Here is a 20,654-nt window from a genome sequence, read left to right as displayed (position 1 = left end):
TTTCAAAAAAATGAGTCAAGTGCATGGCACGTGAGGCTGAATCAAAAGGAAAATATGAAAAACTAAATGATTCTTCCAACATGACTCATTTTGATGGAAATAGTCCCTCACTTTAACTCAGTTAGAGTAATGGTCCCTCAATTTTAACCCAATTGTAGCAATGATTCTTCCAACATGACTCATTTTGATGGAAATAGTCCCTCACTCTAACTCAGTTAGAGTAATGGTCCCTCAATTTTAACCCAATTGTAGCAATGATTCTTCCAACATGACTCATTTTGACGGAAGTTCTAACTAAATTGAAGAAAAAGAAAATTGTTGTACATTTTGAGGAGTTAGGAGACCATTGTTGTACATTTTGAGAAGTTAAGAGACCATTGCTCCAATTGAGTTAAAGTTGAAGGACCACGGTTACAATTTTCTTTATATATTTATACAGGCGAAGAAAAGACATAGTTTGCAGAGTATAAACTGAAAATTCATTCCATATGATTACATATTAGTAGGGTGAATTGATTAAAGCAATATACTTTTTTCTCTACACTTAAGTTTGAATTCTCTTATTTGGTTTACATAAGTTTAGAGTTTGAATTCTGTTATTTGGTTTATAGAAGTTTATAGTATAATGTTACTTGTATATTATATATATGAGAATTCCATACATTGATTCATAGTAGCATATTAGTTTTACCCTGATCTTGATTTTTTATATCTAAAATAGTAAAGGATGGACTCTCGCAGGCAGATGGCATTACAACGGTAGCGTAAAGCAATTGTATCTATACATCTTAATACGAGTTCGATCTCTTTTCTGATACATCTCACTTCTAACAACTAACTATTTAATCCGTTATCGTCCTACTAGAATAATGAAGAATGAACTGAGTAACTGAAAGGTTGCGAGCGGCGAGCCAATTTTTCTAATTGATCGAAGGTCGGTTGAATGAAGTACATAAGCTGAACCTAATGCTTGATTAAGATCCAGAAAGAAAAATAGTGGTTTTTAAAGGGGCCATTTGTGGAAGAATGTTGTGGAGTTGCATCACTAGTCACTTGCATCGCATCATGGTCTGTCCTGCCCTAATTATGCGTGAGGTTTTCTTAAATGTACGTTCGTAGCTTATAATATTTGAGCTCAAGATTTCTTTTCGATACTGCATTTTATTTATTCAACAAGTTATGAGATGTGAGCTTAATTAAAACTTTTAAGAAAGTTGAAACTGGGTGTCGGTAAAGCAAATAATCATCCGTGTTTAATACGATATTAAATTTATTTATAGTACTCGCAAATTTTAAGATATATAAGATGAGTTAGGCTAGTACAATTACAACCTTTCCAAGGTACATGTAACTTAATTAAAATTCTGTTTGATGAAATACAATATTGTTTGGTAACATAAGAGGGTGGATCACCCCAAACACTAAATCAACGAGTTATTACAGATAAGGAGTACTGGAGACTCCCATCATATTATCAAATAATCGACTTCCAATTTAATCAGAAAGATTCTCAAAATAATGGTACTCAATATCTATATTATAGCTCTGATTGGCATGACATCTAACACCATGTTCTTCCTTGTAGACACACACTAACTTGCATTTGGCTTTGCGTGTCATAGGTTGTCTGTACTAATGTTGACAAGAAGATGAAAGCTGGTATCAATGATATTATTAATTAAGTTAACCTAAAGAGCCGAATTGACATCTCCACATATAATCTTGAAATACATATGTCAGCCACAAGTTTCAATCCAAAATATAATTCTCAAATTTCAGCATCAACCACCTACCATTTTTCCAAACTACAATATCGATATTTCATGCATGTTACGTTTTTCTCATTGCTTAAAACTTGAAGGTACAGTAGCACACTATTGACACCGAATTACTTTTGTTCCATTTCTTAGGCAAAGCACATGATGCATGGGCCTAAGATACTAAATGGGAACCCTACTATGCATCATTGCAGGTTGTGTAGGGATTTACGAACTTATGGTTGCAAAATTGACACAATAAAGAAAGAAAAGGTGGGTTTTGTAAAAAATATTGAATGATTCTTCAACTTTTGCTTGATTAATGGTGGCAGAAACCCAATTAGATAACTTTACACTGCAAAACATTACTGCTATAATGATTACACAACCGACCTAATAATTGTAGGCGTAAATCTTTTTCTTCGATTCTCATGCGTCTGTCTGGGGTGTGGTCCTGAGTCGAAGGAGGAGGATTTTTTTTCTTTCTTTCTATTTGAACGGTTACGACTAAATCATCTTAATATTTTATTTTATTTTTTTATAAGATAAAAGAACAAAATGTGAGAAGACGAGAAAAGAGGAAAAAACAAAAACAAAAAAAACAAAGGAGAAAATCCAATTACCTCGGTCAGTCCTTCTTCATCCTCTATCTTCTTTATGTTTATTAATTTTTTGATAAAAGCTTTAAGATAATTAGCACAATAATGGTGATGTATATCATTTGCCAAAGTTACTAACATCAAAATTTCTCTAGTAGTAAGGTGTGACAAAATCCATTATTATCCTCCAGCTAGGACCTCTACTATTAAATATTGTTCGTTATAATTTTTTTCTACACATTGAGCTAGGAATATTCGTATAGGGAATTACTACGGTGATATTAGGAAATGCATGTTTTTTTTCTCTCATCTTTTTGGATAGAGGGAAATAATGTGATTGCGTACATTGTCATTCTTTATTCAAATGTAAAAGGGCATGAAAAATGAGATAAAGCGGACGTTGAAGAAGTCTTTAGCTTTCTTTTTCTTTACTTTAATTCAAAGTAGACAATGATATTCAATAACGTTACAGATTCTCTTTCCTGAATCGGAACACCTCAGGGATGAAGGATGTCACTATTTTTGTTTTTTGTTTTTTTGTTTTTGCAGGTATAAGGATGCCAATATTCCAACGGTTTCTCATAACATAAATTTTCTACAACATAAAGATATTGTTATGAATAAACTCAATGTAATCGACATAATTAAGCTGATAGAGGATGAAAATTCTAAATACAAAAAAGAAAAGTACAAGAAAAAGAAATCTGACCTAAAATTGAATATGGTAGTAGTGATCAAATTTTACTTTGATAAATTGTTCCTCAGCCAAACGCAAAACGTTGGTTGTTTGTGTATATATGCATGTTTCATACAATTTGGATTCCGTTTTAGTGATAGAGACACCACCATAATCGAACAATCAAAAAAACCAAGATCAAGTTGATCAACCTTGTGAGTAAAATTCAAACATCTATATTCCACAACAAAGAAATTGTAAATACAAAAAATATCTACGGCCGGTCGAGTTATTATCTGCACCCTCCACCACGTGTCAAAGACCCAAAAGCACCTCTGGAAATCTCGTGCAAACCAGGGTTGAACCCCAAGCACCCCAAGAGCCCATGCTTGTAAGGCAAGAAGGTCTTCCTCCTCATCTCCTCCGTAACCGCCCGGTTCGCGGTGTAATGCAACTCGTGCGCCGAAACCGGTCCTCTCCTCCTCGAGCTCACCGACCCCACGCTGTCAGTGGACCGGAAACTCGAGTTCTTCACGTCCTCCGCGACGCTACTACTACTCTTCGTCTTGGGCGACAACATGGCATACTTCCTCAAATGGTCTTTGCCCGCTGTGGCTCGGCCTTCTGATGCACTCCGAAACAACAATAAATCTTTCAATTTCCATTTTCTGTTTCCTTTCGATGAGAACGAGATCGCTGATAAAAACGAAGAGTATGCTGAAGAAGTAGAGGCCTTGTTAGAGTTGACTGCTGTTGAAGAAATCGCGTTGTCTTCTTGGATCTCGAACATGATATCTGACACCCTCAAGGGAGACAAAGATCTGCTTCCCTTTTTATGAGTGGAGGCAGATCTTTCCCTCCCGCGTCTTTCCTCTTGATTTTCATACTCATCCTTTCGTGTCTCATCCATCGCAGCCGCGAAAGGGTCATCAGTACGATGATTCTTTCTGTGATGCCGCGGGGATAGAACTTCTTGGACTAGTTTCCTTCCTTGGGATAGTCTTGACGCTCTTGGCGACGGTGACCTCGGTGAAGGACTAGAGGGACCTTGATCATGTACTCCTCCATTCCTCCCAACTTGTAAGCGAGGCGGCGGCTTTAGAGGCTTGATCTTGCCGCCATCGAAGAGCTCGTCCGCCGGCAAAGAAGCTTTCTCCAACTGACCACTAAAGTCGAACTCAAAATCCTCCTCATGATGATGATTCTGATCGTTACTAAAGCTAGCTCTTGATTTCGGAATTCCGGGTTTTTCTTCCCACTTAAAAGGGACTGTGGAGGCTGAGAGTCTAGGGTTGTTGTCCATGGAGAGGTCATTGAAGTGGCTGTAAAAGGTGGAGGCACGGGTGGGACTGGTGGGTGCGCTGAAGAAGTAGTTGCCAAATCTGGTGGGGCTTGAAGGAGCGGTCATGTAAGGGGAGGAGCAGGCGCTGCTGTCGAAGTTGAAGTCCACAGGAGGAACTGGAAGAGCTACTTGCATCTCCATGTCTGGAGTATTAAGCTTAATTAGCTTAAGCTTTGTTGTGTATAAGGTCGGAGAATAGTGGAGGATCGGATATATAGGAGTTTAGGAAGGAAGAGGGGAAAGAGGGAGAGAGGAAGGAGAGGGGAAGGAGAGGATGGTGGGGAAAGATTGACTAAATGACTAGAATTTTCATCCGTCTCTAGAGGGAAGATTGGTCTTCGACGCCAACTTTATATACAAATTTACTTCCCCATGTGTTATTTATGGTTCTAATTTTCTTTGGGCCATCTCCATGTGTGGGGTTGGTTTTTCTTTGGTTTCTTTGAGTACCATGTTTTTCGTTTTGGTATTTTTATTTGGGTTGATTTAACTAACTTTTTTTCATAGACTTGAAAAAGAAAAGAAATTTTTTTTGTCAATAAATCAAAGAAAAAAGGTTGTTCAAAAGCAAGTGTCACTTTACACAATACAATAAGGGTTTTCTCAGATTTGGATGTTATTGGAAGTTTATACAATATTTTTAAAACATTTTAATCTCATACATTATTTCTTATTTTATTACAATTTTATATATCTATTACTAAAACCGTTAATTTAACTATTAAGTGGTGAGATGATAAATATAAACTAACATATTTTGATGGTGTGGTGAATCAAAATAATTAAATATTAAAAAAATAAAAAATTGAATAAAAAGTTAAAAACGAAACCTCCCCTTCCTCTTTCTCCAGCTACCTCTCTCTCTCTCTCTCTCTCTCTCTCTCTCTCTTCCTCTGCATCTCCATCTTTCCACATTGCATCTCAATAATCGTCCACGGAAACACCTTCAAATCCCTCCTAGTTCCAAACCCCACAATCCCTCTAGCATTTAGCACCATGAAATTTACATTTCTTAACAAGTCCCACACACCCAATTTCTCACTCGCACCTCCGTTGAAAACTCTTCAGCAAAACCCGGATGCAAATATCATCTGCTTCCCAAATCACACTCTTAAAATTCTCACTTCCGTAATCCCAAAATATGTAGAAAAGCAGGATGAACCCAACGCCCAACACGCAGGCTTTCCTCTGCTCTATCCTCTCTCTCTCTCATCTCGCACGCCACATACAAGCACCCTTTCATCCACTCTATACATCACAATCCCTCATTCTTCTTCGTCAGATTCAACGACGACCCAGAGACGGAGCCTGAAGATTGATGTCGGATTCGAAGAACACTGTGGAGGTTTATGGTGTCTCTGGGAAGTCAAGGGGTCAGTCGGGGTTGGGTTGTGGAAGGAGGATAAGGTCGGACCGGACCTTGGACGGGAGCCAGGATGGTCTCGCCGTCGAGTGTGTCGAGTCCAGCCAGGACCAGCAATCTTCTTTTTGTTTTATTTATTTATTTTATTTTGGCTTTATTTAAATAATTAAATCTTTATTTTATAATTTATTGACCAGTTGACTGGCACATCAGCAAAACTATGTGACCTATAATTGCCACATCATCATTTAACAGTCAAATTAACGGCTTAACTAACAGGTGTATAAAATTGCAATAAATGTTAAGTAAATATATGAAACTGAAATGTTTTAAAGGTGTTGTATGAGATTGCAATTGCACTGAAACTCAAGACTGCAAAATGTAATTTATCCATATAATAAATAAACATTATAGCGATCAAAAGTGTTCGTCGTTTTGCTAATTCTGAATCTGTTGTTGAAAGTTTCCTCACTAAAAAGTCTTTTGTTGTAGTGATAATTTTGATACATTATAGTCATTTCACCAATATTTTGGGATCAAGATCCTCCCCTGAGCAAAGGGTGAGGATCTTCTGATCAAGCTCATTGGACTATTGAAATTTTATCCAATAGCTCCAAACAGGAGGCTCCTCTAAAAGTTATAATAATTGTACTTATTGGATAAAATTTCAACAGCCCGATGGGATTGGTCAGGAGGATCCTTACCCATTGCTCAAGAGAGGATCCTGATCCAATATTTTGAATATTGTAGACTAAGAGCAAGTCCACCCCAAAGGGGTAGGCCGGCTCACAGTCCACAAAATGGTCCGGCACCCACAAAAAGTGCTCCAGTCCAGCCTAATACGCCAGCACCCAGCCTAAGCCGTCTTATAGGCTGGCCCAAAATGTGTTGAGTTAAGGCCTAGCTTATGTGACATCATGTTAACGCCAGTGTGACGTCACTTGCCGTTTCCATTTTTTTTTTTTTGCACTTGGCACGTGGAAAACACGCACACGTGGTCGCGAGTGGTTAACAACATCGCAAAGGTAGGGCCCACTGTGCAAGCGCACTACGAGGTTCTTCTATGTGGATATATGGCGCAATGAGGACCATTGGATTTCCAACGGCTATTTTTCTGAGCCGTTGGATTTCCAACGGTAAAAAAAATTTGAAATTTAGTTTTAGGGGTGGAGATGCATTTGGCCAATTAAACTGTTCATGGGATCTATCACTGTTCACTGAGTGAATTAAATGGGCTGAGTGCCAGCGCATTTTTTAAGGGTGGACTTGCTCTAATATCTCAGCCAAAGAACTTTTTGAAAATAAAGTTATAAATTATAAATAATGACACATCCAACCGAAGTCGAGGCATGATGGCCAACACCTGAAGGTGACGTAACCAAAAAGGAAAGTGAAGCATAAAAATATGGATAAATTTACGCCAAAACTAACATTTATTTAAACTAATATAGAAAGTGCGCAGTAGTGGGAAGAACCCATAAAACACAAATGTTCAGAGCATAGATGATAGTACGACAAAAGAAGTGCAGTTGAAACTAGTTAAAGTACTTAATACACAACCAAGAAAAGCCCCCTACATTTATTTATGGATATGTCAGAACCACCAGAGATTCCTTGTACACCATAGAGAATTCAGCTATCTAAGTCCTGGAGGGGCGAAAAACATAAGGGTGAGTGGGCAAAAACAAAGGTTTATAAACACATTTATTTTCTGAACATACTAACCCCTCGTCGTAAAACATGTATAGTTTCTAAAAAATCATACTACGTATAAGTATGAAATCAAATGTAAATCAACAGTAAATCCAGAAATACGCCAATCATAATATCTCAATCGTAGCATAAGTAAAATCAAGTGCACATCAATCTATGCTAACACACGAGTTCATGCATAGGGAATCTGACATGAACATGACGGGGTGTAATCATAATATACGCTCTAGTACTACAATCACGGGAAGACTGATGCTAGACGCATCACATATGAGTCGGAGTTGTCTATTGCAACATGTACAACAAGACTGACACCTACAATGGATCAAAGGTGAGCGTGCAGTGCGACGTGAACATCACGTGAAGCTTGGCCCTGGCCCGAGGTGAGTACTACATCGGTGCAAGCATGCATGAAGAGCAAGATAATGTATATGAACATGCCATGACAATATATAAATCTCAACAATATAATGGCATTTTTAAAATTAAATAAAACATGGCATGACAGGCGTAAAATTATCAAAACACTTGTGGAAACTATAAAACTTAATATATTATATATAAAAACAAATGCCCACTCAATGACACGTGGTTGGCTCATAGCCTCCTAGCCTTGCTTATCCTCGTACTTCCTCGGGGTAATTCTCAACTATGTGTAAAACAACTATACTAATGAATTAATTAATTAATTAGGACATACACTAAAAGGTTAGGAAAATCCCCTATAGTTTGCTTAAACGGAGGGTTTAAATATACAAAAACATTCTACTCGACGTCAAGGAGCCGTATGCGTCAACCACGCACCGCCTAAAGGCCGGACGAGCCCTTACGCGCTGCCAGGTCATGGCCACACACGCTGATGGAAACCCTAGGGAATATTCCATTAAGTATAACAGCGTTACCTAACGGCGTCAGAATATTCCGTTAACTTTAACGCAATATTCTCCTTCTTCTCTAGTTGTCCTCCGTCGTTCGCCATCGTTTGGTTCACCGGATTTTGGAAAAAAAAAAATTTTAATTCGCCAAATTCTAGAAATTTTTTTTAAAACTTCATATCTTTCTCATCTCTCAACCATTTTCAACGTACTTTATATGAAAATGAACCTCAGGAAGAGGAGAACAAGATTGTACCTTCCAAAAGTCCAAAAAGTGGACAAAAATCCTTGAAAAAAAACCTCGAAACTCTTGTTCCTATTTTTGTTGTCTCAAACCATGTGTTCTCACGTTGGCTCCACTTTTAACCTAGGCTAGTGGCCATGGGGAGTTGCCTAGATGTCTCCAAACCTTCCAAAACCGTGTAACTCGAACGGAAAAGTCGTGGAGGAACGTACACCCGAGTCAGAGCTCCGAGTTGCTCCGAGTTGGAAGCTTAAAGCTCGTCCATTCTAAGATTGGGTCGTACGGATGGAGTCGTGGTGATGAGAGGAATACGATGGTGGTAGTTTGAAGTTCGATCTGTGAGGTTTGATGATGAGTCTTGGTTGTTGTAGAGAGAAGGGAGACTCGGGTGAGGGAGAGAAGAAGAAGAAGATAGAGAGAGAGAGAGAGAGAGAGAAAGAAGTGTTCTAATTGGACAAAAAGAAGAGAGTATCTGATTGGGTGATGAAAAAAGGAGAAAAGTTTATTGGTGGGTGAGTAAAGGTCATGAGACTGATTTTTAAAGACAAAGGGTTCAGATTTTGTACAATATAAAATGTGCATAAAATCTGTAAAATCTAACTCACCCTATCTAAAACAGTGTTTCCAACACTAAATAATTACCACACATGTGTACACTTCTACCCGTTGTTAACGCACTTTAACCAAGCGTAACTTTTTCGTTACAAATCCGATTTGGGTCTAACTCGTTCCCATGCTTTCGTAACGAGTACTATTTAATTACGATATCGAGAAAAATAAATTAAAAGTCGAATAACTACATCCATATCAGGTTCCACTTTGCCAAAAAAGGTATAAACGTCAATTTACACACTCAGGAAGAAAATTACATGGAAAATAAGGGATGGGTCGTCACATATGAGAAGAATGTGTATTTCATATAAAACTTTTGGTTTATATTTTGGTCCTCAAATCCTAACTACCTCGTAGATGGGGTGAAGTGCTGATTTAGTTCTTAAACTACCAATTTAGTGCAAATTAGGTTCCTGAATTATTTTTTCGGTAAAATAAGTCCCTAAATTCATTAAAAAAAGAAAATTGCTAATTCCATCCCTATTATTATATTCAAAGCTATTTTATCTAATTTTTTGTCAACTTAAGTCACTTAACACATTTTAGAGTGTAATGCCGGCATTTTCCCACCTATAAGCCCTTAGCATTTCATATAGGTTGTGAATCTAACGTCTAATTTACCCTCCAAAGTTAACTCCATGCACTATTTTATATGAAAATTACCAATCTACCCTCTAATGTGTACCACATGTAAGTAACGTGACTTAAATTGACTGAAAATTGAATATAGTAGTTTCGAATCTAATATTAGAAATATAATTGACAGATTTATATAATTCAATGACTGACTTTTTTGGAAAAAAAAATAGTTTATGGATCTGATTTTCACTCAAGTGATAATTCAAAAACTAAATTGACAATTGACTCTAAATAATATAAAGCGTACATATGAGAGTTTGTTAAGCACATGCATGCATGTTATTTGAGGATATGAATTGAAGAAGAATGTGTGTTTCATACAAAACTTTCGTTTTATATTTTGGTCCTCATACCCTAGCTCCCCCCCCGTAGGTGGGGTTGTAAGAAAAGTTTGAGTTCTTTGTAAGAAAAGAAGCCTCATACATTAACGTTGACCATAACGACAACTTTAAAAGAATCTATATATAAAGTCAATGGAAAAGGTGAATAGTGATATTGGTGTCAACAAGCTTCAATAAAAATATTTGGACCAAAATGCCCTCAAAACAAAAAACTTCAAAGGCATTCCAAAATAATGCATCAAATAAGGCAACGGCATTTTCATCATTTTAACTGTATTTTTTTAATAATTATTTTTTTGTGGTTTTTTTTTTTTTAAATAGTACCTCACAATAGGTTAGCAATAATCTGATTCAATTTTTCTATTTTTAAAAACGTTTAAAACATCTTAAGAGGCGTGTAATGGCGGTTATAAAAAAAGGTCATTCACACACGGATACTAATGTGATTAAATTAGTTGTCAAATGATTGTTTTTTTTTTTTTTAACAAACGATATTATCTATACTAAGGGGGAGAGTGGTGGGCTTAGCCTTACAATAGGCTAGCAATAATGTGATTCAATCAATTGTTTATTAAGTATTATTTTCTCTACTTTAAACACATTCAAACATCTTAAGAGGCGTGTAACGCAGGTTATAAAAAAGGTCTTTTGCACACGGATAATAATATGATTAAATTAGTTGTCAAATGATTGTTTTTTTTTAACAAATGATATTGTCCACACTAAGGAGGAGGTGGTGGGCTTAGCCTCACAATGGTCTAGCAATAATGTGATTCAATTAGTTGTTTATTAAATATTATTTTCTCTATTTTTAAACACGTTCAAAATATCTTAAGATACATGTAATGTCGGTTATAAAAAAGGTATTTTGCACGCGGATAATAATGTGATAAAATTAGGTGTCAAATGATTTTTTTTTTTTTAACAAACGACGTTATCTACACTAAGGAGGAGGGGGTGGGCTTAGCCTCACAATGGGCTAGCAATAATATGATTCAATCAGTTGTTTATTAAATATTATTTTCTTTATTTTGAAACACGTTCAAAACATCTTAAGAGACATGTAATGCCGGTTAAAAAAAAACGTCTTTCGTACGCGGATAATAATCTGATTATAGTACATTAAATTAGTTGTCAAATGATTGTTTTTTTTTTCTTTAACAAATAATATTATCTGCATTAAGGGGGACGGGGTGGCCTTAGCCTCATAATAGGCTAGCAATAATGTGATTCAATCAGTTGTTTATTAAATATTATTTTCTCTATTTTTAAACACGTTCAAAACATCTTAACAGGCGTGTAATGCCGGTTATAAAAAAAAAGGTTTTTCGCATGCGAATAATAATGTGATTAAATTAGTTGTCAAATGATTATTATTTTTTTTTTTAACAAACGATATTATCTACACTAAGAGAGAGGGGGTGGACTTAGCCTCATAATGGGCTAACAATAATGTGATTCAATCAATTGTTTATTAAATATTATTTTCTTTATTCTTAATGTAAATTCTATAAAGACCGGTTTTATTATGTGAATTCAGCTGCTTTAATTGATTTATGAGGGGTTTCTTCTAGTATGATCTAAGATTATTCATTTACTTCAAATATTTGACTTTCCTTTTGTCAATTTACGCATATAAATATATTTAAAACTAGTAAGTCACATAGCACTCCGTGATTCAAAAAATGTCTTCGTCATTTTAATTTGTTTTTTTGTGCTATTTTTTTAATTAGTACCTCGCAATACGCTAGCAATAATGTGATTCATTTTCTCTATTTTAAAACACATTCAAAACATCTTAAGAGGCATATAATGTGACAACCCGTCCCGGACTTTTCGTACTGTAGGGGTGAAATGACGGTTTTGCACCTAATGGATATTTGTTGTTTGTGTGGTTGTTTTGGGTTCTTGGTTGGTTGCATCCCAGCCACACATCCATCATCATCCTCATCCCCCTCTCCTGTTGACCCTATCTGTCCCGAGACTCTCTCTCTCTCCCTTTCTTATCTTCTTCTCCATGTACGGACAACACCAAATCAAGTCGAAATCGTGGTAGATCGAAGAAACAAATTACACATTTGTGCTCGTGAGGTCCTTAGGAGTTCAACCATACCCATTTCAGGTAAGGATACCTTCGTTTTCATGTCGAACTCGGGATCCCTGATTTTGGTCACTATTCATGCACACGTTAATTCTTGTGTTTTTGGGAATTTCAAGCTTGTAGGAAGCTTGGTTAGGTTCTTAGGAGGCTCGAGGTGGTTCGTTTGAAGGTTTTGGACATTGGGATTGTGAGTTGCAAGTTTGGCCGGAGTTGGTGGTGTTTTCCCGTCGAGACTCCAGTGGTTTTAGTGCTTGAAAGTGGTATGGATTTGTTCCTCTTGTTGTAAGCTTCATTTTGGTACCCATTTTGTGAAATTTGGATGAAAAACGAGTAAGATATCAAGTTTAGAAAATTTCTCGGTTTTCCGGCCCCGGAGTTTGGTCGGAGAAGATGACGGAATATTCCTAACGGCGTTAACGGAATCAGTTAGATTTAATATAATATTTCTGATGGCATTAACTGACGCCCTCAGTGTGCCAGGCACGTGCCTGCGCGTGCGGCGTCGAAAAATTATTTTAAAAATATGGGGATGTTCGTGAGGTTGAGTAGATCACGTTGGTGTATTCATACACCCCATTTGAGCATTGTATGAGAAGTTATTTAGTAATGTTGGTTATGTGCTTTAAAATTAACGTTTTTATAGTTGTTTCGCATATAGGTGAGACCTATCCCGAGGACAAGCGCGGTCACTCAAGGCAAGAGGGTTACGACCTTTCTACATACCAGTGAGTGGGCTTTTTCTTTTTCCGTATATACCTATATACTTATGTTTTTCCCCGAAAGTGAAATGAAACGTTTATACGTTTATACGCCATGCATTATGTTTGCCATTTCATTACGTTGTTTGGTGCTGCAGACGTACAGGTAAGTGCCAGGTAAGTTATGGTTTATGTTTATGTTCAGTAGTGGTTTGAGATGCATAGAGAGCTCATAACTTGCACCCCCGGTGTTAGTGCTCCCGCCCAAAGTTGGGCACAATCCTTCACGTGATGTTCACCTTCCGCACCACACGCTCATCTTGGATCCAAGTTAGGTGCACAATCTGTCGTACAGACCACTTTAGGTGGTTCCGACTCGTAGGTGACCCGCGATTATTCGCTCAGTTTTCACGTGATCGTAGCACTTGAGCGTACTTATATTACACCCAGTCCTGTCGTACAGACCACTTTAGGTGGTTCCGACTCATGTGCAGGGATAGTTAGTGAGTTGGAGATTCGAGCTCTAAATTCAGCCATACAGGTCACATTAGGTGACTCCGGCTGACAGATTACATGGCATTGTTTGGCATTACCTGAGTACTTGCAATTTATTTCGAGGCATTTAGCATGGCATATTTCTGAGCATGGTTATTTTATATATATATATATATATATATTCTATTTTTCTGGGAAGTATACAGGTTTTACGGCAAGGGGTTAGAACTTTGTTTATGAAATGATTTTTGAAAAGCTTTGTTTTTGCCCACTCACGCTTTTTGTTTTGTGCCCCTCCAGGTTCTAGTTGGCTAGCACTTTTGGTGGCTCCCGAGAGGATTTCTTGGCTTATCTGACAGATTATCACCAGTGTAAGACCACCTTTGGGTGTGTTTAATTAGGGTTGTTTCTCCCGGATTGCACTAGGTCTTTCGTTCTCTGAACTTTGTTTTTCACACTTACGCTTGCATATGTATGTTATTTACTTTGTGTCTAGCTGTGTTTTATTTATTGGTACTTTTATTATTATTTATTAGTTTTCGCACTGTGCACATGGTTACGTCACTTCCACGTGACGGCCAGCATGCCCTAATCTCGGTCGCGATGTCATATAACGCCAGTTATAAAAGGTTATTCGCACGCGGATAATAATGTGATCAAATTAGTTGTCAAATGATTTTTTTTTTTTTTTTACAAACAATATTATCTACATTAAAGGGGAAGGGGGATAGGCTTAGTCTCACAATGGGCTAGCAATAATATGATTCAATCAGTTGTTTATTAAATATTATTTGCTCTATTTTTAAACACGTTCAAAACATTTTAAGAGGCATGTAATGTCACATCCCGGCCCAGGCGAGACCACTTCCCGGGCCCGACTCCATCGTAGCACAATATTGTCCACTTTGGGCCCTAACCACGCCCTCACGGTTTTGTTTTTGGAAAATCAAACAAGAACTTCCCGATGGGTCACCCATCCTGGGAGTGCTCTCTCGCACTACTCGCTTAACTTTGGAGTTCCAACGGAACCAGAAGCTAGTGAGCTCCCAAAAGGCCTCATGCTAGGTAAGGATGGGTACATATATATAAGGATCACTTCCCTGGACGATGTGGGATGTTACATGTAATGCCGGTTATAAAAAAGGTCTTTCGCATGTGATAATAATGTGATTAAATTAGTTGTCAAATGATTGTTATTTTTTTAACAAACGATATTATCTACACTATGGGGGAGGGGTGGGCTTAGCCTCACAATGTGTTAGCAATAATGTGATTCAATAAGTTGTTTTTTAAATATTATTTTCTTTATTCTTAATGTAAATTCTATAGAGACCAATTTTATTATGTGGATTCAGCTGTTTTAATTAGTTTATGAGGGGGTTTATTCTAGCATGATCTAAGATTATTCATTTACTTCAAATATTTGACTTTTCCTTTGTCAGTTTACACATATAAATACATTTAAAACGTGTAAGTTATGCGTAGCACGTCGTGATTCAAAAAATGCCTTCTGCATGCACGTGAGCACGTGCATGAAGGCTAGTATATATAAGAAGTGATAAATTGTGACATAATAATTGATCATAATCTAGTTGTTTCAATGTGATTCAATATTTGGTTTTTATAATATATATTATATACACACTTTGTGTGTGTGAACAATTTCTCTTAATAAGTGCATATTTTTTTTAATATTACATAATTACTGTTTTGTCCTCCTTATGTAAATATTGTGTATCAAAAGTGAGGGTAAAATTAGAAAAATAAGTATAAAAAGAGGGTAAAATAGAAAAAATAGGGATATAATTGTCATTTTGTCAAAAGGTACAAAATTACTATTTTGCCCTCCTTTTGTCAATAGTGTGTATCAAAAGTGAGGGCAAAATAAGAAAACAAAGTGGCAAAAAGTTGACAAGGAGGGTTCTCTTAATAATAGTGTGTGTGTGTGTGTGTGTGTTTAATTTGTTCCTTTTTATATAATTTTTTGTAATGGTCAAAGTAGATATCTGTGGCCTAATTTCATGTATATACTAGTTAATTGAAAAAAAGAATCATTTTAAAAAGTAAATCTATGTCTTGGCAGGCCAGAGGATGAGAACACTTAGTCAACGTACGTTATCCTACAAAGAAAATGAGCTTATCTTCTTTAAGGCATGTAACAGATTTGCAAGGGCGGCCGATTACTTGGCCTCTCGTTCTTGTTTTTAATTATCATGTTTGAAGGTCTTTGGAAATGTTAAAAAATGCATGTTGCCTAGTTAATTGACGGATGACAATGATTTTAAGGAGGTCAGCCGCATACATGGCTCTCAAGCTGAGATCATAATATTGGCATGTAGTGTGTTGGAGGAGTTAGTGGCACACAAGGTTTAATCCGTGGTGCTAATTTGCTTGTTTTGGTTGGGAAAAACAAGGAGAGAGCTCTTTTTTATTAATATTACTATTTTAGTCTAAACTAAAAAGAAGGGGAGGGATTTAACCCCAATACACAATGTGTTGAAAAGCAAAATCATAATTATTGATCGTGGAGATGACAAGAGCAGTGTATTCCTCTTATGCACTCATGTTCGGTTCTCCTTCCGTATAGTTTAAATAAATTTATCGTAAATTATCTTATCATTTGTCAAAAAAAATAAAGACACAAGAAATAAGCTTTTTATCCGTTCATTTACGTGATTATTTGTGTCTTTAATTAGTCATTAGGGTTAATTTGTTCTACTATGAAGTGTGAGAGTATGTTTGAGAGCTTTAAGAAAGAGATTCTTGGGATGTCAATGTATTCAAGGGCATATAAATTATTTTTGTTGAACAAACGATATTAAAGCACTCATTTTTCTATCATTTTTTTATTAGCGAAGAATGAAAGATTTAAACTTAAAATCTTTTACAACATTAAAAATAGAAAATGGCAAGTAGTTAGATTTAAGAACTAGTTATTTTTTGTTTTATTTTTTGAGAGTTCTAACGAAATACTATGAATACTGTTCGCTTTGAATGAAAAGTCACTTGTTTACCTTTTCATAGCACTATTCACTACACCTTTATTTATCATTTTTAATTAAAACTAAATTTTTTTTGAATTTTTCGTTAGTTTTACTCTATTTTTTATGAGAATTTGAGATCTAGCTACATATACAGTAGATATCTTGTGATTTATCTTCAAGCATATGATAATTGGCAAGTGGTATTACCTGTGTGATGAGACGTGTCACAAGACAATTTTCACAAGCTAGATATCTTGTCATTCATTTCATATGTACGTTTTGATATGGGATTGGTGGAATTATTTATTGATGTCAACCGTCCAATTAGAATACAAACCCCCAAGGTATATTGGAAAACATTCTTTTAGCTTATCTTGAATTAGTTGATAAACATGACTAATTTCTTTTAGGTTTTATTCGCAGGTACACATTGATTTACTAATATAGTTATATATAATGATATATCACTTAACTAGTTTTCTATTAAATAATAACACAATTTTCACAACACGCATGCACGTTTTAACAACTTGTTATGGAACTTGAGAAGGTACAAAAAAAGATGACAATGTCAATTTTTGTCTTCTCTCATATAAAATGAGTACTACAAAATAAAACAGTCAAAATACCAAAAGTTGTCTTTCGAGAACTCCAAGAATTACAGTTAAATTAGTAATTCAACACATTTTAAATTAGGGGAAACTTAATATGAGTCCAATTTTATGAGCCATTATTAGTTATAGTCCAATTTTATTTAATTTTTAGGTTAGGTCCAGTGATTCATTGTCCACATAAGCTTATTTGTATTCTCTTGCCAAATTTACCCTTAAATTGACCAATTAAGTAATTACTGTTTTTTTTAAGTTTGTGATTAATGTTAATCGTATCCTTAATTATAGGATTAGGGATATAAATCTCCTTTTTTTTTCTTCTCCTTCCCCAAATCATTCATTTCTCTTTTCTTGTTTCTCCCTCACAATATCTTTCTCTTCCTCTGTTATTTTTCCCAGTAGTCTTCTACCACAATATTATTCTTTTGCTCCTCCTTTCATAAGGATGATCAATATACATTTGATTGGTTTCTTTTTAAAAAAAAAATAATAATTGTATTAGTCAATCTTGTGTTTTGGGTTCTTCGTCTCATATATATATATATATATATTGGGCTTCATTCTCCTTTTTATATATATATATATATATATATATATATATATATATATATATATATTTTTTTTTTTTTTTTTAACTTTGAAGTTCTATCGAATTAGCATTTTCTCTAGTGTTTCCTCCCTCAATATCATTTTTCTTCATGATTTTTTTTTGGTTTTTATCTACCTATATCACTTGTCCTTTATTTATTTATTTATCTTTTTATATTATACTGTGCATGTATCATGAATTGTATTTATCTACCTATATATTACATATTTTGTTGATAATCTATATAAGATTAATTGTGTTTATCTACCTATATATCACAAATTAACTGTGTTATCTACCTATACAATAGGTATTGTTCATAGTCTATCTGTATCATAGATTATTTTGTATTATCTATCTATACAATAGGTTTTTGTTCATAGGCTACCTCTATCATAGATTCTACCTACATCACAAATTTTTTATCTACCTCTAGCAATGTTTCTTTTAATTTTTGATAAACTTATAAGATTTGTAATAATGTCTTTTTAAATAAAAAACGGGTAGATAAAGGTATTTGAAGATTCAAATTTTAAAAATTCAAATTTAAAGAATTAAAAAAAAATTCCAGGGGCAAAATAGGTGTAATAGAAAATGAAATAAAATTGGACCCAATTCAAAAACAGCTGAATTTTTTGGACCTGAATCAAAGTGCCCCAAATTATGAACTTAAAATTTCAAACTTTAGAAAAAATAACAAAAACAAAAACCTCTAACATTAGTGAGTGGTTTATGATCGACTTCCATTTTGTTTCTAATAATTTTTTGATAAAAATACATGTTATAAAAAACTTAATTTCCGAAACCATTTTTTTTAATAATAACCCATCAAAAAAACTTTGTGAAAAAGACCAATTTGTACAAATATGGCAAGAGGCTAGCAGTAGTAGTAGTCAATAGATCAAAGGACAAAGATTAATAAATAAATAAATAAAAACATGATAACGTTCACAATACCACCGCTTCTTCTTTAAGTTATAAGTATCTATACTATACTATTATTATTAAGAAAAGAGGCCTTGTCAACCTCTTCTTCAAAATGATAATCATGCCTCCATTTTTCTCATTTTACTCTTTACTTTTACACAATATTTACAATATAATGACAAAATAGTATATTATGTAATATATTAAAATAAAAACCATGCTACCGTCAAAAGAAAACTACTCATTATTGTCCTATTTTTCATAACTGGTTTTTGTTTTAAAATTATAAGAAAGATGCCTTGTAAACCTCTTTCTCTAATCTACTTTTAATACACAATATTTACAATATAACGACTAAACAGTATGTAATATATAAAATAAAAAAGCATGCCACCATTAGAAAAAAAAAAAAAAAAACTGCTCCATTATTGTCCTATTTTTCATAACTGGTTTTTGTTTTAAAATTATAAGAAGAGACGTCTTGTCAACCTCTTTCTCAAAATAACAATCATGCCTTCATTTTTTCTATTTTACTCCGTACTTTTAATCCACAATATTTATAATATAATGACAAAATAGTGCTCTCAAAACCAAAACCAAAAAAAATTGACAAAACAGTATTATGTAATATATTAAAATAAAAAAACATGCCACCGTTAGAAGAAAACTGCCTATTGTCCCATTTTTCATTACTGGTTTTGTTTTAAAATTATAAGAAAAGAGGCCTTGTCAACCTCTTTCTCAAAAGGACAATCATGCCTCTAATTTTGCTATTTTACTCCTTACTTGTAATCCACAATATTTACAATATAATGACAAAACAATATTATGTAATATATTAAAATAAAAAACATGCCACCGTTAGAAGAAAACTGCTCCATTAACGTCCTATTTTTCATAACTGGTTTTTATTTTAAAATTATAAGAAAAGAGGCCGTGTCAACCTCTTTCTCCAAATGACAATCATACTTTCATTTTTCCTATTTTACTCCTTACTTTTAATCCGCAATATTTACAATATAATGACAAATAATATTGTGTAATATATTAAAATAAAAAACTGCTCATTGGTGTCCCATTTTTCATAACTGATTTTTGTTTTAAAATATAAAACTAATCACACTCTTTAATTAAAATAGTTCTCGCACACATTCACATATACAGACACACACATTGTATAATGTTTGAAAAATCGCTCTCAAATGACATGTTACTTGCGGCCAGTCTTTTTGTTCAGGCACTTTTTTGTTTTCTTAGGAAGATTATTTTATTATTATTAGTATTATTATTAACGACAAGTTGGACTGTCATGCTATCAAAACTGAACCAATAAACTTTGTAAGTTATATGCGATTTTTTAAAGAGAAACGGTAGTTGTTTTATCCATAATATTATGAAAGAAGATAATCTTTTAATAGGATCTCTTGGATTAACTCCAGAGGTTCCTCAAACCAATAAAAAGTAAAATTGAAAATCAAAGCCAATGTGGTTATTCGATGAGACGTTATATTGGTAGATCTACGAACATTATAGAATTAAACCCCTTCAAACGTACTTTAATATCATCAACCAGCACGTCAGTAGTCGAGGACCCATCGTTCAGACTACCAATGGAATAACAAATAATATAAAATTTCATAGCATAGTAGAATTATTGCTAATGATTGTTATGAAATATTCTCTTGCCAAACAGATTAACATGTAATACTAATTGTTAGGTTAATTCAAATTGATAGTTTAAGAGTATACAAGTTAAATTGTTATATGTATGCAAAGTATCTATAGCTCAGTTGAATATATATATATATATATATAAATATATAGTGTATTCTTTAGTGAACTCAAGAAAAATGTGGATAGATGTTTATGCAATTTGATAATCAAGTTTTTTAGGCTACCATTTTGAAGTACATTATCCATAAGTGACCCTTTACTACAGTAGTGAAAATATGTTGAGCTCTTACATAACGGCGTGAGTTCGAATCTCATCGACTGATCAAACATCTAATCGAACAAAATCTATTGTTGACAAAAAAAAAAAAAAAAAGTATATTATCCATAAGTACCCCTTAAGTCTTTGCATTTGCA

At 34.5% G+C, this 20,654-nt stretch overlaps 1 protein-coding gene across 1 annotated transcript; it reads right to left on the bottom strand.

Moving 5' to 3' along the window:
• Positions 1–3,084: 3,084 nt before the first annotated feature.
• On the bottom strand, positions 3,085–4,665 carry LOC103948735. Its single transcript, XM_009359792.3, has one exon. The coding sequence runs from the start codon at positions 4,513–4,515 to the stop codon at positions 3,325–3,327; it is 1,191 nt and encodes a 396-aa protein (XP_009358067.2). The 5' UTR covers positions 4,516–4,665; the 3' UTR covers positions 3,085–3,324.
• Between the last annotated feature and the right edge of the window lie 15,989 nt (positions 4,666–20,654).

Source organism: the organism of the source record quoted next, unplaced genomic scaffold (assembly GCF_019419815.1).
Source record: "Pyrus x bretschneideri cultivar Hongxiangsu unplaced genomic scaffold, Pyrus_bretschneideri_v1 Contig10, whole genome shotgun sequence".
NCBI lineage: Eukaryota > Viridiplantae > Streptophyta > Magnoliopsida > Rosales > Rosaceae > Pyrus > Pyrus x bretschneideri.
This window is presented reverse-complemented; position numbering and strand designations above follow the sequence as displayed.

What these genes read in the sequence shown, in the direction of transcription:
- LOC103948735 (XM_009359792.3), bottom strand. Translation starts at nt 4,515, where the DNA reads ATGGAGATGCAAGTAGCTCTTCCAGTTCCTCCTGTGGACTTCAACTTC.